General features: G+C 42.2%; 1 protein-coding gene and 1 non-coding gene across 2 annotated transcripts in view; one reads left to right on the top strand and one right to left on the bottom strand.

Moving 5' to 3' along the window:
* LOC128069669 (epidermal growth factor-like protein 6) overlaps window positions 1-16445 on the top strand; it is a 220378-nt gene that overhangs the window by 159054 nt on the left and 44879 nt on the right. The window contains exon 2 of the mRNA XM_052662784.1: window positions 14480-14592. Within this exon, the coding sequence (XP_052518744.1) occupies window positions 14480-14592 (113 nt within the window). The remainder of the gene's footprint in view (window positions 1-14479; window positions 14593-16445) is intronic.
* Window positions 1795-1902, bottom strand: LOC128070723 (U6 spliceosomal RNA). Its single transcript, XR_008201693.1, has one exon. It is a non-coding gene; the product is annotated as a U6 spliceosomal RNA (small nuclear RNA).

Raw genomic sequence — 16445 nt, 5'->3', positions numbered from 1 at the left:
TTATGGTCTTAATGATTATTATTGTGATTATAACGTGGATACTTGAGTCATAGTCACCAAAACCCTCCATTATTATGAATTGATCCAATGTCTGTATGGGGTCGCAAAGAGTGGACACGACTGAGCACAGCCGCAAGCACTATATTAGCCCCTCCCCGCCCCCCACAACCTGCCCTGCAAAGCGTTATTGAGAACAGGCTTCATTCTTAGAGGGGCTGGTTAGTCTTGCTGAGTTTTAGCTTTAGCCTGCAAAAATATAGTCATTGCTCATCATGGTTATCAGAAAAGAACAAGATGGGTCAATATATATCATCGCGACAGAAGGAGGGGAAAATCCTACAACAGATTTAGAGTAAAGGACTGTGTGGAGCGAATTCTCTGGTGGTTAGGATTCCGTGCTTTCATTGCCAAGAGAGCGGGTTCAGTCCCTGCTGGGGGACTAAGATCCTACAAGCTGAGTGAAGCAACTCCCACCAAAAAAAAGATGGTGACTGGGTTACAGTGATGTTTTATAATGAAGGACAGGTTACTGAATTTGAGAAGTCTACAGTGGTCCATCTAGTCAAGGCTATGGTTTTTCCAGTGGTCATGTATGGATGTTAGAGTTGGACTGTGAAGAAAGCTGAGTGCCAAAGAATTGATGCTTTTGAAGTGTGGTGTTGGAGAAGACTCTTGAGAGTCCCTTGGACTGCAAGGAGATCCAACCAGTCCTTCCTAAAGGAGATCAGGCCTGTGTGTTCATTGGAAGGACTGGTGCTGAAGCTGAAACTCCAATACTTTGGCCACCTCATGCGAAGAGTTGACTCATTGGAAAAGACTCTGATGCTGGGAGGGATTGGGGGCAGGAGGAGAAGGGGACAACAGAGGATGAGATGGCTGGATGGCATCACCAACTCCATGGATGTGAGTTTGAGTGAACTCCGGGAGTTGGTGATGGACAGGGAGGCCTGTTGTGAGGTGATTCATGGGGTCGCAAAGAGTCAGACACGACTGAGCGACTGAACTGAACTGAACTGACAATGCAAGTAAAATGTGTTCTTAAAACTCAAGACTATCTCAGGGCAGTTTCAGTCCTAACAATAGGAGCTGAGAGGTCCTCTATACCAGGAGAGACTTTTTAGTTTTCAGGAAAAATGGTAACATTTAAAGCTTAAAGAAATCAGGATGCACTGAATAAATGCTATAAAATATTGTAGTTTAACAACTGAAATCATAAATGGCTTTATCTGAACAAATCCCTCAGTGTGAAGATCACACAACCAAAGTGATTTGTGAGAAATGCATAACTGCATGAAGTTAAAGCTTCATGAATACATGTCATCTGCCATGACTTACTAGTCTTCCAAGCGTCTTTGGGGGCACTGTAACATGCATTTTGTCATTTTATTTTCTTCTTATCAACATAGTTAGATACTTTCATGAATTAATCATTCATGAAAATAGTCTGTCTTCTCCTAATGAAAATAATTGAGTGTATTAACTATATCAAAATTTCTACCACATGTTTTTTAAAACTCAAAAATAATTTGTTAAAATTGAATGCACCTAATTTCAGGGTTGAAAGATGTGTATCTTTACTTTAAAATGGTGGGAAAATTTACCAGAAAGAGCAACCTACCAAATAATTCACACTATAGAAGCACATGCAGAGTCCTATTTTTTAATACCTAAAGCAGTCAAGAAGGCAAATAAAAAATGGCAAGTTGTATGTAATCTTAAGTTTTCTTTCGGTAAACTTTAAAAATATTCTGTGAATCCTATTCATAATATTTTTTTTTAATGTTCAAAACTATAAGAAATATGGAACACTTCTCTGAATTTGTGTGTCATCCTTGCGCAGGGGCCGTGCTAATCTCTGTATCATTCGAGTTTTAGTATATGTGCTATTGAAGCTTCTAGCACTGTAACATTACTTTGATTGTGCAAAACCATCTTGGTTATAATGGGGCATCTGAAGGCACAATGAGTACAAATAGCTGCTTTATCTCCTAAAAGATAAGCTTTTTAAATTTTCAGATATGACACATTGAGCCTTGTCACTTGGTGTAAGTTGGCACTTCTGCATATAGGAGATTCTGCCACTGTGACAAGTGCATGGTAGCAGCACACAACCTCCTGAGATTGGCAAGGTCAGCTGAGGATTTGACTTACTTGCCATCAACTGCTGTAATCGCAAAATAGATGGATATTGTTAATTCTTGTGTGATATTGACTCCATGCACCTAAAATAGGCTTCAAAGACTTAGTATGGTTCGATGCTCTATTTACCTTTTAAATTATTTTTGTTATTCAGGTTTATGTGCATAAACACATCATCATCCAGAACGTTCTGTTGCCCTGAGCATATCAGTGCATTTGTGTAGCGCCGTCAACTCCTGCATGCTCTCTCACTTGTGTCTGACTCTGCGACCCCATGGACTGTAGCCCACCAGGCTCCTCTGCCCATGGGATTCTCCAGGCAAGAGTACTGGAGTGGGTTTCCATGCCCTCCTCCAGGGGATCTTTCCGACCCAGGAATCAAATCCGGGTCTCCTGCCTCTCCTGTGTTACAAGCAAATTCTTTACCACTAAGCCACTGGAGAAGCCCGTGTATGTACTTATGAAATTTTCTCCAAAGAATTACCCCCACACACTCTGATTAATAATGGGGAGCCCCCAAAGTGCTCAGATTCCTTAGTCACCTTATATTCTTAAAGGTCCTGCCAAGATTGGGATCCAAGGTCATTGTTTAAAGCAGAAATCCCATTTCAGCTTGTTGGTGGCAAGGACCCAGAAGGGAAATGGGCAGAGTCTAGGGCTTATCTTCAGAGAAAGCTCCAAGCCCCAACAAGCATGTGTGGAAGTGCTCCTAAGCCATCAGACCTCTGAGGCGGGGTACAAAAGGCCTTGGAAACGCATGCATGAAATTTCAAATGATTCCGGAAGAAAATTAAAAATAGAGTTGCCATATGATCCAGCAATCCCACTCCTGGGCATGTATCTGGACAAAAATATAATTCTAAAAGATGCATGCTAGTTCATAGCAACACCACTTACAATAGCCAAGACATGGGTTTCCTCTGGGGGAGTTGCTAAGCACAGCTGGCCTCCTCGGGGGCTTGGGGATGTACTAGGTCAGTATTTTGCACCTGAAAACAGACAACGTTCATTTCTTCTAATAAAAATAACTTAAGAAACAAAGATTAATAAAAAGAAAGTACACACGGTTGGGAAAACTGGACAGATACATGTAAACGAATGAAATTAGAACACCCCCTAACACCATACACAAAAATAAACACAAAATGGATTAAAGACCTAAATGTAAGGCTGGATACTATAAAACTCTTATTAGAGGAAAACATCGGCAGAACACACTTTGCCATAAATAGCAGGAAGATTGTTTTTGATCCATCTTCTAGAGTAACGAAAATAAAAACAAAAAATAAACACATGGGATGTAATTAAACTTAAAAGCTTTTGCACAGCAAAGGAAACCACAAATAAAACGAAAAGACAACTCTCAGAATGGGAGAAAATATTTGCAAATGAAGCAATGAACAAGGGCTTAATCTCCAAAATATACCAATAGTTCATGCAGCTCAATATCAAAAATAAGAAAAACAACTCAATCAAAAAATGGGTGGGAGATCTACATAGACATTTCTCCAAAGAAGACAAACAGATAGCCAAGAGGCACATGAAAAGATGCTCAATATCACTAATTATTACAAAAATGCAAATCAGAGCTACAATGAGGTATCAGTGCTGCTGCTGCTGCTTCTAAGTCACTTCAGTCGTGTCCAACTCTGTGGGACCCCATAGACGGCAGCCCACCAGGCTCTTCCATCCCTGGGATTCTCCAGGCAAGAACACTGGAGTGGGTTTCCACTTCCTTCTCCAATGTGTAAAAGTGAAGTCGCTCAGTCATGTCCAACTCGTAGCGACCCCACGGGCTGCAGCCTACCAGGCTCCTCCATCCATGGGATTCTCCAGGCAAGAGTACTGGAGTGGGGTGCCATTGCCTTCTCCGGAGGTATCAATGGTCATCATTAAAAAAATGTACAAACAATAAATGCTGGAGAGAATGTGGAGAAAAGGGGACCCTCCTACACTGTTACTGGGAATATAAACTGGTACAGACAGCCACTATGGCAAACAGTGTGGAGGTTCCTTAAAAAACTAAAAAACTAGCATATGATCCAGCAATCCTGGGCATATATCCAGAGAAAACCATAATTTGAAAAGATACATGAACCTCTATGCTCATAGCACCATTTACAGTAGCTGAGACACTAAATAAGTAGCTGAAACAACCTAAATACCATAGGAAAGGATAAGGAAGATGTGCTGCACATATACAAAGGAGTATTAGTCATAAAAAGAGTGCAATAATGCCATTTGCAGCAACATGGATGGACCTGGAGATTGTCAGACTAAGTGAAGTTAGTCAGACAGGGAAAGTCAATATATGATATTGCTTTTATGTGGAATATTTTTTTAAAGGTACAAATTAACTTATCTACAAAAGAGAAACTGAGTTACAGATGGAGAAAACAAACTTATGGTTACCAGGTGGTTAGGGGATGTGGGGGGAGGATAAATTGGGACTTTGGAATGGACATACACACACCACAGTATATGAAATAGATAACCAACAAGGACCCACTGTGTACCACAGGGAACTCTACTCAATTGTCTGTAACGACCTGTATGGGAAAAGAATCTAAAAAAAGGGTAGATATATGTGTATGTATAATCGATCCACTTTGCTGTACACCTGGAACTAACACAACATTGTAAATTGACTATACTCCAATAAAAATTAAAGGAAAAAAAAGAAGAAAGCACACACATTTCTGTAATATAAATTTTATCCAATCTGGGAGGCTTCATAAGGAAATGAAGACTCAAAGAAACAGTTACCCCTGAGTGTTTCTATACTAGGTCGTATGAAGGGTGGAAAGTCGTGGGAAGTTTCAACTGGGGGTAACCCAGCAAGGACAGTTCCTTCATTCCCTCCAGCATCACTCTATCTGCAGAGAAAGGAATGCTCCTCTCCTCGGGTATGGAGGTGAGGGGCACCTCTAACCTGAGGGTCTTATGACTTGCCTCGGGGGAAGGGCAGCGACCTTATGCCTTTCCCCCTCTTTACCCGCTGGTAGCCACAAGTATATTTTCTACAGTGTGACTCTATTGCTATTCTGTAGATAAGTTTATTTGTACCCCCCTTTTTTTTAGACTCCACATATAAGTGATGACATATGGTGTTTGTCTTTCTCTGACTTACTTCCTTCAGTATAACAATCTCCAGATCTAACTATGTTGCGGCAGATGGCATTATTTCATTCTTTTTTATAGCTGAATAATATTCCATTCTGTATATGTACATCTGCTTTATCCGTTCCTCTGTTGATGGACATTTAGGTTGTTTCCATGTCCTGGCTATTGTAAATAGTGCTGCAATGAACACAGGGGAGCATGTGTCTTTCTGAATTATAATTTTCTCCAGATACATGCCCAAGAGCGGGATTGCTGGATCATATGGTAGCTCTATTTTTAGTTTTTTAAGGAACCTCCATACCGTTCTCCATAGTGGCTGTACCAGTTTATGTTCCCACTGACAGATGAGTAGGGTTTGCTTTTCTCCATACCCTTTCTTATTGCTTGTAGACTTTTTGATGATGGCCATTCTGACTGGCATGAGGTGACACCACACTGTAGTTTGGATTTGCATTTCTCTCATAATTAGTGATACTGACCATCTTTTCATGTGTTTTTTAGCCATCTGAGTGTCTTCTTTGAAGAAGTGTCTACTTAGATCATCCACCCACTTTTTGATTGGGGTGTTTGTATTCTTGATACTGAGCTACATGAGCTGTTTATATATTTTGGAGATTCATCCCTTGTCAATTCTTGCCCTATCCATCGGGATGTCTCACTGAGCTTAGGACATCCAAAACCAAACTCTTGGTCAGCTCTCCAAAACTCATTCCCTGCTTCTCATCCATTCCCCCTGTTCCAGGAGTATCCAGACTGATTACTGTCGAAAATTTGGGCATCATTCCTGACCATTCGCTCTTCCTCCCCACTTATGCTCAGTCAAGTGCTAAGTCCACTCCGACCATGTGTCAAGTCTGTCTCCTTCTCTCCCTCCTGCCTGCCACCATCCAGCCTTATAACCATCCTCTCTTACTGGAACCACCCACCCCTGCAAGAGCTTCCACTAGCTTCTTCTTTTGTCCCGTCTAGTCCATGTCTTAGAGTTTTCTCCTTGAGAACAAATTAGGTCAGGTCAGCCCTCTCCCTAAAACCTTCCAGCAACTCTCCATTGGATTAAGAATAAGCAAGAGAAATAGAAGAAGCAGTGAAGAGTTCCAAGTTTTATATACTCATGGCATGGGAAATTTGAAGATGCATCAACACACACTGGGATACACTTGATAGCTTGAGCATTTTGGATTGGATTCTCAGATGCCTACACGTCCAGGAAAGTGAGATGTTTTGGGGGCATCCCTGGGCCTGCTGGACTTGGACTCTGTATCTCAAAAATGGATGGGAGCCCAGAATTTAACTAGTTGGGTACTATGGACTTGTCGTACTGGAAGCTATGATAAAAACAGGAGAAAGCAAAAACAAATCTCTTCTGGCTGGACCTTGTTGTCCATATTTAGAAAACACTTCATTTCTTTGGCTTGGCAATATTTACATGTAAAAACGTCAGCAAAAAAGTTTTAACTTCTCAATTTGTCTTGGAGAATATCATAAAGTTTCCTGGAACCTGACCATAAACAAGCATACTAAAAATTCTGGCAAAGTGTATTTGTGCAGAAAATAAGGAATCCCATGAAGAAATACTATACGACTTACACAGTCCCTGGAATGTTTTTAAAAAAAACATTAACTTCAGCTGTGGAGACGGCGACTTGTGATTAATCTGGTCAATGTAGACAGCAAGCTGTGTAATGCGTGAAAGGAGCTCTGGGCAATTCAGCAGGTAGTTCAGACAGCCACAGCTCAGGGCCTCCTCCCCACAGAGACTTCACCTACAGTGCCACTTCCCTGCCTCAGGACTGGGTGCCTTGAACCTTCTATATGTCCAGTGTTGTTTAGGAAGAGAGATCAAAGGCAGAGCGCACAAGCACACATGCGCAAGCAGCTGTCTAGCCTGGTCAGACCTCCCAGGGTGGCAGAGAATGTTGGTGGGATCCTTTCAGTCCAAGACCAAGAATCCTCTTTCTCTTTCAGGAACTCCTTTTTTACTGATCACCCCAGGTTTACCGGGTTCCATGGAGTTGGGTTAATCGCAAATGCATATGTCTCATGATACTCAGATGTCTCTTAAATTCAGGACTATGCCTTACCCATGCATTCTTGATCTCCCAGAATGCACTGCTCCACTTTTGTACATTTAAAAAAATGCTTTGTTAAATATGAAACTAAACGCAAATCATACTGATATCTTTCTAAGTTTTTGTTTGTTGTTTCAGTGGATTCACACATGAGGGAAATGTCATGTGTACTATACTTTAGGAAAAGAAACGGTCTTGGAATATTACTCTCTTTATCAAGGTAGGCTAACTTAATGTGTCAAACCATCCCAAAATCACAGTGGCTGAACACAGTAGAAATTCATTTCTTTGCCTGCCTTCAAGTCCAACACACATTTGAGAGAGTCTGCTACGTGCTCTCACATGGGACCAGGTTCCATCCATCTTGAGGTGCCATCTTTGGCCAGGGCCCCAGTGTCCTCTATATTGGGCTGATGGAAACGAAATCGAGGATCCCACAGGAGGCTCTGTGCACAGGCTTGGAGACAGTCTACCCCCATTCTGTTGGCCAAAACCAGTCATGTGGCCCCACCTAACCAGCAGGCTGGCTGGGAAGTATAGTGTAGCTTTGTGCCCAGAAGACACAGAAATGTATTTACTGAGCACTTAGCCTTCTCTTCCATGATCGTTAAATTGTAACATATGATATATAGATATTTGGACATTTTTAACTTCTAAAATTATAGTTTCATATGGTTTCACCTAATAGTTTGTATTTCTTATCCAGAGTACTCATAACTAGATATTAAAAGAGTGGTCGAATTAGTGGTGGGAAAGTTAGTGATTGGCCCTGGAAATAGGGCAAAAGGCAGGTAGGAGATGATACTGGGAAAGTAATCTGAATTACTTACTAACATTTACTTGCAGTGTCATTCAAGAACTCTGAAGTTAAAGAAACAAAAAGTTAAAGCTTTTTTTTTAGTAGTTTTTAGAAAGATTTTATAAGATAGTGTGTCCCACTGTTATCATCAATATTGTGCTTGCCTGTGGTAGATTCTCTTCCCCTCAATAATACTGTTTCAGCTTAATCAGAAACATTTTAAATACTTTTCTTTTACCCATAATTTTAAATAGCTGCCATATGTGAATTAAGAAAAGTAGCAAGCATAGAATGCTGGATTCTATAGAACTGGATTCTTGGTGTAATAAATAAATTTCCTCCAGAATCTACAAATCAGCAAGTAATTATTAGCCATTCTATCCACTAGTGATTTCCCTCTTTTAAACTGTTTTCCCACTTTCCTGACCAGATGTAGAATTTGATGATTAAACCAGTAAAATCCCATTTGTGGCTATCCCTTTGAAGCTGTTTCTCAAAACATGGACTGCACACTCATTAATTACAAGGCACGTTGCTCATTTATGGACTCACATGGTTCTCTGATGGCTTTTTCTACAGAGTTCTTTCAAGGTGCTTGCTCTCCTGTAGGAAATATGCACGGAACATGTCTCTGCATCCACAGAGCAGCTGGAGACCGGAGCGATGTTTTATGATTTGTGTAGTTGCCTGAACATCCAGAATCCATTGTATATTTCTCAGTCATGAGTTGAGTCTTAGTTGTTCTTTCCATATTTTAAACAAGTGAGGAGAAGGCTAGATGTAATGTCGAATTTGTGATGTCTTCCAACAGAGCTGTAATGCTAAAATGCATTTGTGACCAGGGAAGGCATCCCTGATAGTGGATAAGAAGTCTGACTTCATTAACAAGTTTTTGCTTAAGTGTTCATCATTAACATTTTGGAGAACTTTACAAGTGATACTTTGTACAGTGTCAAAAATGATGTCTTGGAAGAAATTAATACTCCTCAGATTTCTCAGTTTCAATTTTCACCTAAAGGCAAACATGTGAAAGCAATAAAACTCGAGAAAGCAGATTTCTCTGTAGAGTTCTGTTAATGTACAAACAGTATATGAATTTCACCTTCTGGTAACTTTCTTCTCTTACTTAACCCCAGGCAGTTTTCTCCACAATCAAAACTAATTGACTTTGACAAATACATATGAAATGGGTTTGACCACCTGTACCAGGAACCCTGGGCTTTTTCACCAAAGTTTCTAAGTAAGCTTTTAAAAAAAAAATCATATTTCAACATTTCAATTTGGTTCTTTGTAATTTCACACCTCACAGTTTCAGTCATCGTTTTTTTGGTATAATTGTCATAAAACATTATGTTCATTTCAGATGTACAACACAGTGATTCAATACTTGTATACACTGCAAATGATCACAACAATAAGTCTAGCTACCATCTCTAAACCATACATAGTTACAGCATTTTTTTCCTTGTGATGGCAACTTTTAAGATTTACTCTCTTAGCAACTTTAAAATATGCATTACAGTGTTATTAACGATGGGGCTTTCCTGGTGGCTCAGTAGTAAAGATCTGCCTGCCACCGCAGGAGACTCGAGTTTGATCCTTGGGTGGGGAAGATCTCCTGGAGGAGGGCATGGCAACCTACTCCAGTATTCTTGCCTGGGAATCCCATGGACAGAGGAGCCTGGCGGGCTACAGTCCGTGGGGTCACAAAGGGTCAGACACGACTTCGCAATTGAGCATGAGCACACACAATTAACTATAGTGGCCATGCTATATATTACATCCCCAGGACTCATTTGTTGTATAGCTGGAAGTTTGTACCTTTTGATCCCCGTTACCTGTTTTGTGGCCCCTGCCAGCAATTGCAGATCTCTTCTCTGTATCTTTGAGCTTGGGGTGGTTTTTTGGTCTGTGTTTTAGATTCCACATTTAAGTATATATAAGTGAGGTCATACAGAATCTGTCTTTCACGTAGCATAATGCCCTCAAGGTCCATCCATGTTGTTGAAAATGGCAAGATATCATTCTTTATCATGGCTGAATAATATTCCATTGTATATACATGCCACTTTTTTTTCCCATCCATTCACTCACTGATAGACACTTAGGTTGTTTCCATATATTGGCCATTGTAAATAATGCTGCAGTGAACATAGGGGAGCATATAGATTTTCTTTGGATAAATACCCAGAAATGTAACTGCTAGATTGTATGGTTGTTTTGTTCTGTTTTAAAATTTTGAGGACCCTCCATGCTGTTTTCCAGAGTGGCTGTACCAATATTTATTCCCAACAACAGTGGAGGATGGTTCCTTTTCTTCATAACCTCAGACACTAGTTATTTGTTGTCTTTTGATGATAGCCATTTTGGCAGGTGTAAGGTGATGCCTCATTGTGGTTTTGATTTGCATTTTTCCTGATGACTAGTTGATGTTGAGCATCTTCTTGTGTGTGTGTTGCCCATCTGAATGTCTTCCTGTGAAAAAATGTCACTTCACATCTTCTACCCATTTCAAAACCAGAGTGGTTGTTTTTGGAAATGAGCTGTTTGAGTTCCTTTTATATTATAAATATTTATCTCATATTTTATATTTGGGTATTAGCCCCTTATCAGATACATGATTGCAAATATTTGCTTCCGTTTGGCGGGCTGCCTTGGCATGCTGTTGGTCCCCTTTGCTGTGCAGAGCTTCTTAGTTTGATGTAGCTCGTACTTGTTTGCTTTTGCTTTTCTCGCCTTTGCTTTTGGTCTAATGTTTCAATAATCTTGTTGGCGCCTGTTGAGTTCACCTCACTTCGATGGAAGCTGCTTTGTGTCTTGCAAAATCCTTGCTATTTCCAACTGCTTGAAACCCCTGGATAACTCTCTGGTGCCTTTAGGATGCGCCAAATGTTTCATGTGGACACAGGCCCTTCCTTTCTGGACCTCGTTTATCTCCTGCTCTTTCTCCCTCCCACTGTTCTCTCTGCTTCCCTTCTCACTCCCCTGATGCACACACTTTCTCTGCTCCAACTTACAGGCCACTGACTCCTCATACTCTTGATTGCTCCTTCTGAGGATGAAGCTGGGTTTTCTGGCATCAGGGAATAGGTAAGGCCCTTCCTATTGGAGCTGGGGCACTTATTGCTTGCAAATCTGAGGTCAAGAAAAGGAAAAGTGGGAAAAGGGGAAAGGTAGGAGAGAGGGATATTTTAGGAGATTGGGATTGACTTGTGTACACTGCTATATTTAAAATAGATAATAAGCAAGGACCTACTCTATAGCACAGGGAATTCTACTCAATGTTCTGTAATAACCTAAAGGGGAAAAGAATTTTAAAAGAATCGATATATGTATATGTATAACTGAATCACTTTGCTGTACACCTGAAACTGTAAATCAGCTATACTCCAATACTAAATAAAAATATTAAAAAAAATAAATTTACAAGTCAGCTCCATGATTTGTTGATAGATTGAAATCTCACTAAATGAATTACACATTCCTTATAAAAATATGGAATTAAATTCCTGTAGGCAGAATATCCCCCTCTATAGGCTTCTTCTTTGTCATATGTTCTTTTAAAATCCACCTGAAATGTGACATCTTCTTCTTTTCCCGGCAAAGACAGTTTCTCCCTCCACTCTGCTCCCCAGACTCAGTTCCATGTTGTTAAAGGAAGAGAAAACAGATGTGGGCACCTTGTCAAAGTTCAGTCAAATATGGTAAAAAATAAATTTAAAAAAACCTGACTCTTTGAGGATCTAGATGGAAGATATTTTTCTCAGGATGAGGTAAAATTACATTATCTTATTCATCGGGGCATGGGGACAGCTGCTTTTACCAATTAGTTTTGATCTTTGTGTTTCACCTTTGTCCAAAGAAGTACACAAAGAGCCAATAAACACATAAAAAATGCTCGACATCATTAGCCATCTGGGAAATACATATCCAAGCACAGTACTACTTCTCAACCACTGGAATAGCTGTAATGAAAAAATGGACAATAACAAGTGCTGGTGGGAACATGGACAAGTTGGAGTCCTCATACACTGTTGGTGGAGGCGTGAAACGATACAGCTCTCTGGGAAAACAGTGTTTTGTTGTTGTTCAGTCACTCAGTCGTATCTGACTCTTTGTTACTGCATGGACTGCAGCCAGGCTTCCATTCATTTCCTGAAATGGAAAAAGGTTAAACGATTGACTGAGGATGACGTACAAACAGCTGAGAAAAGAAGAGAAGCAAAAGGCAAAGGAGAAAAGGAAGGAAAACAGTGCGTCAGTTCTTCCAAAAGTTAAACACAGAGTGCCTATGATCCAGCAATTCCACTCCTAGGTATATACCCAAGAAAAACGAAAGCATATGTTCACACAAAAGCTAATACACAGTGTTCATAGCAGCATTATTCTTAATAGCCAAAAGGTAGAGACATCCCAAATGCCCATCAACTGACAAACAGATAAATGTGGTCTATTCGTACAATAGAATATTATTCACCAGTAAAAACGAACTACTCTTATGTGCCACAAGATGAACGAACCTTGAAAACATGCTAAATGAAAAAAGTCAGACACAAAACGACCATAGAGGTATGACTACACTTATGGGAACTGTCCGGAATGGGCAAATCTAGAGACAGAACGTAGATTTGTGGGTGCCAGGGAATGGAGGGAGGGGAGAATTGGGACCAAGTGCTGTTAGGTGTGTCCTGGAATCGGTGGTGACAGTTGCAGCAAGCGCATGGTCAAATGTACATTCCTTGTCTGTTAAAGTGCCCAGGTGTTTAATATGCATGCATTTTATCATGTATTTCCTATGCAAGAGGAAACCACCCCAGCCATCCACCAAATATACAGCCGAAGCCTTTTCTTCCAGAATCTGGTGGTAACCCTGCCCAATCGTGGAATGCGTGGCAAGCTACCACCTTGGCACTTGGGGTCAGGGCCCACTCTTTCCGGCCTCTAGGTCAAGGTCAGCAGACTGCAGCCCTCAGGCCAAGGCTAGGTGGCCCTCTGTTTCTATGTGGCTCTTGAGCTAAGAATGGCTTTTACTTTAAAAACGGTTAAAACTAAACCAAAAAAAGCATATTATTGCATGACATGTGGAAAGCTTATGAAATTCAAATGTTTCAGTGTCCATAAATATTTACTGAATACGGCCATGCCCATCTATCTACTGTTGCTTGCAGCTGCTTTTGCACTTGGACAAAGACCCCGTGGCCCACAGAGCCTAAACTATTCACCATCTGCCCCTTTATGGAAAACATCTGCCAACCTCTGCTCTACAGATGAAGAGTTGAGTGAACTGTGTTTCCAGGAGTGAGGAGGGCGCCCTGGGCTGGAACCGCTGACAGGGCCCTGCTGGGTTTGTGACTGCTCCTTCGGGCTGGAGTTGCCTCATCTGTGACAGGAGATGGCTTGCATGAAGGCTCTCTATAGCATCTTTCCAGCTTTGACCTTCTCTAGTGTATCAAGATTCCAGTGTGTTTGGTGGCCGCCAGGTGGCCAGTGGGGCAGAGGGGCAGCGCTCTTGTCTGTGACGAAGCCAGGGGTCCCAGGGAGTCATGTGAGCACACAGGGGCACGGACCTGGACCCAGACCTGGGGAGCCAGTGTGTCTGGACGGACAGATCTGAAAACTGGCCCTCTCCAGGGTTCAGAAGCAGACGATTTGGGCCACTCTCACATGTCCTAGTTTCATAGATTATATGGAGCCCAGTTCTGTTGATTTCCATATTTAATGGCTGCGCTGGGTCTTCCTTGCTGTGCGGGCGTTTCCCTAGCTGCAGGGAGTGGGGGCTGCTCTCCAGTGGCGGGCTTCTCACTGCGCTGGCTTCTCTTGTTGCAGAGCAGGGGCTCTCTAGTGGTGGCGCATGGGCTTAATGGCCCCGCGGGAGGCAGAACCCTCTCAGACCAGGGATTGCACCCGTGTCGCCTGCACTGGCAGGTGGACTCTTACCAACTGAACCCCCAGGGAAGTCCCATGTAATCCAATTCTCTTAACCCTGGGGAAGAAGGAAATGGCTGATGCTAAACATTGGGGACCTGGAGAAGGGCATGGCAACCCACTCCAGTATTCTTCCCTGGAGAATCCCCATGGACAGAGGAGCCTGGTGGGCTGCAGTCCATGGGGTCGCGAAGAGTGGGACATGCCTGAAGTGACTTAGCACAATTATTGGTGAAGGCTGGCAAGGGATGATAGCAGAGGCTGGCAATCTGAAATTTAGGTTTTCAAAATCCAATCTAGCACTTCCAGCAGGTTTGTGGCAATTGACCAGGTAACTGTCACGTCTCCTGTCCATAGAGTAGCAGGGCAGAGTCTCTGGTGCTTCCCGTTTTCTCAGTTCTAACATGTGGCTCTTTATCCACAGTCCAAGGGATCACGCGTTGTCGGCATTGTCGCTCCAGCCTGGTGTCTGTCGCTATGGAACCATACTGGCCTGCTGCTATGGCTGGAGAAGGAGCAGCAAGGGAGTCTGTGAAGGTACTTTTGTAAAAACTCAGACCACCCGGTGCTCAGGTGGTTGGCCTGGGTCCTGCAGTTTTTCTCTGTGACACCATGAGCTGTCACCAGGTTGCCAGTGGCTTTCCCAGAGCAGGGACACAGTCCTAACTGACAGCCAAGGTCTAAGTTCTTGTGAGATCTCTTCCCATTCAAAATGTGGCTGACCCATCACCCTTGATGTGATGTATTTGTTTTAGGAGCCCTGTTTCATCAATTCTTTCTGCTGTTCTCTTAGTCAGTATGGCTGTTTTTGTTTTAATCTAGGGAAACTGAATTAGGCAAAAACAGGTCAAGAAATACCTCATTCTAAGGATAATTTTTCCAAACGAATTGTAATGAATTCCACTTTTTAATTATGAATCACCCAACCAGTAGGCTTTGGTCACAAGCAAGAAGGTTAGCCATTTACTTTCTAGTTTGGTTACTCACATTTTTCAAGTCCATCGTGCCTATTTCTAGATGGTTTCAAGGGATGCGTGCATATATATGTAAGATATGCATGGTTCTGTTGTGTATATTTCAAAGTAAGTTTCCATAATTTGCTTTTGACATCATTTCTCACACCAATGTTCTGAACTCCGAGAGAGGCCTCCGACAATTTCAAAAAAGTTGGGGAGGCTAGGGATGAGCACAGAGTTCTGTGTGGCATTGTTTTTCATGTAAATTTCTATAATAACCGACACTCTCAGTGCAAAAGAATCAAATCTGTATTCTTCGAAGCTGATTAACCAGGGCTACATTCTTTCAGGGCAGGAATCTGGTCACAGGGCCCCGTGTATCTGGAAGGTGGCATAGAACCTGAATCCTTAATCTGTTAAGTGGGATGAACAGACATTTGCATGTCCCATATACTTTAGGCACTGGTGTGGATCATATTGGATTATAAACTATAAAGCCCAAGAGTGTTAGCGATTTTTAAGAGTAATAATTCTACACTCTTTTTCTGCTCTTTCCCTGCCCCAACCTCCTCCTCTTTGATTTAGCTGGTTCAAAAATAATCTGGGCAGACTGTAGCTGCGGGCAGAACCTGACCATGTCCGAAATCCATGAAACATTGGAGGACGTTGATCTCGCTCCCACATGTTTACTCAAGTCACTTGGTCGTGTCCGACTCTTTGCGACCCCATGGACTGTAGCCCACCAGGCTCCTCCATCCATGGAATTTTCTAGGCAAGAGTACTGGAGTGGGTTGCCATTTCCTTCTCCAGGGGATCTTCCCGACACAGGGATCAAACCCGGGTCTCTCACATTGTGGGCAGACGCTTTACCGTCTGAGCCACCAGGGAATCCCCCCACGTGTTTGATATTATGTAAAACTCTGCACTGCCGCGGTTTCCTTATGAGGAGATGACAAGAGTGTGAAGATAGCAGAAGTGTTTGAAGGTCATCACTGCCTGCCTAGCAAAAGAAAGTTAGAACACTCCCCTGGGACTTTGTCGGTTGAAAAGGGTGGTGCTCACACTGGTCGGGGGGGTCACGATCAAGGGCATTGTCTTGAGAACCAGACTGACATGGGTGACCTTGGGCAAGGTAGATAAGCTTGCTCAGGCTCCATTTCCTCCCTTGCAGACTTCTGTTGGTCAAAGCAGCAGGTAATGAGGGGGTTCAATGTTGCTTTTTTCTCCTTCTAAACACAACATGATACATTTGTCTTTGAAGTCAGTCAGGTGGAAAGGGTCAAAAACCACGGGATACCTGATTTGGAATCTCTCTTACAGCCACACGAAGCTCAGGATCTCCGGCCATAAAACGTGCATGTCTCTGGTGAATAAACGAGGGTGAGCTTTGCTTTTCCAGAAGGGCTAGTTTATAACTAGATCGGAGCAGTCAGA

The sequence above is a fragment of the Budorcas taxicolor genome, chromosome X, assembly GCF_023091745.1.
Source record: "Budorcas taxicolor isolate Tak-1 chromosome X, Takin1.1, whole genome shotgun sequence".
Lineage (NCBI taxonomy): Eukaryota > Metazoa > Chordata > Mammalia > Artiodactyla > Bovidae > Budorcas > Budorcas taxicolor.
This window is presented reverse-complemented; position numbering and strand designations above follow the sequence as displayed.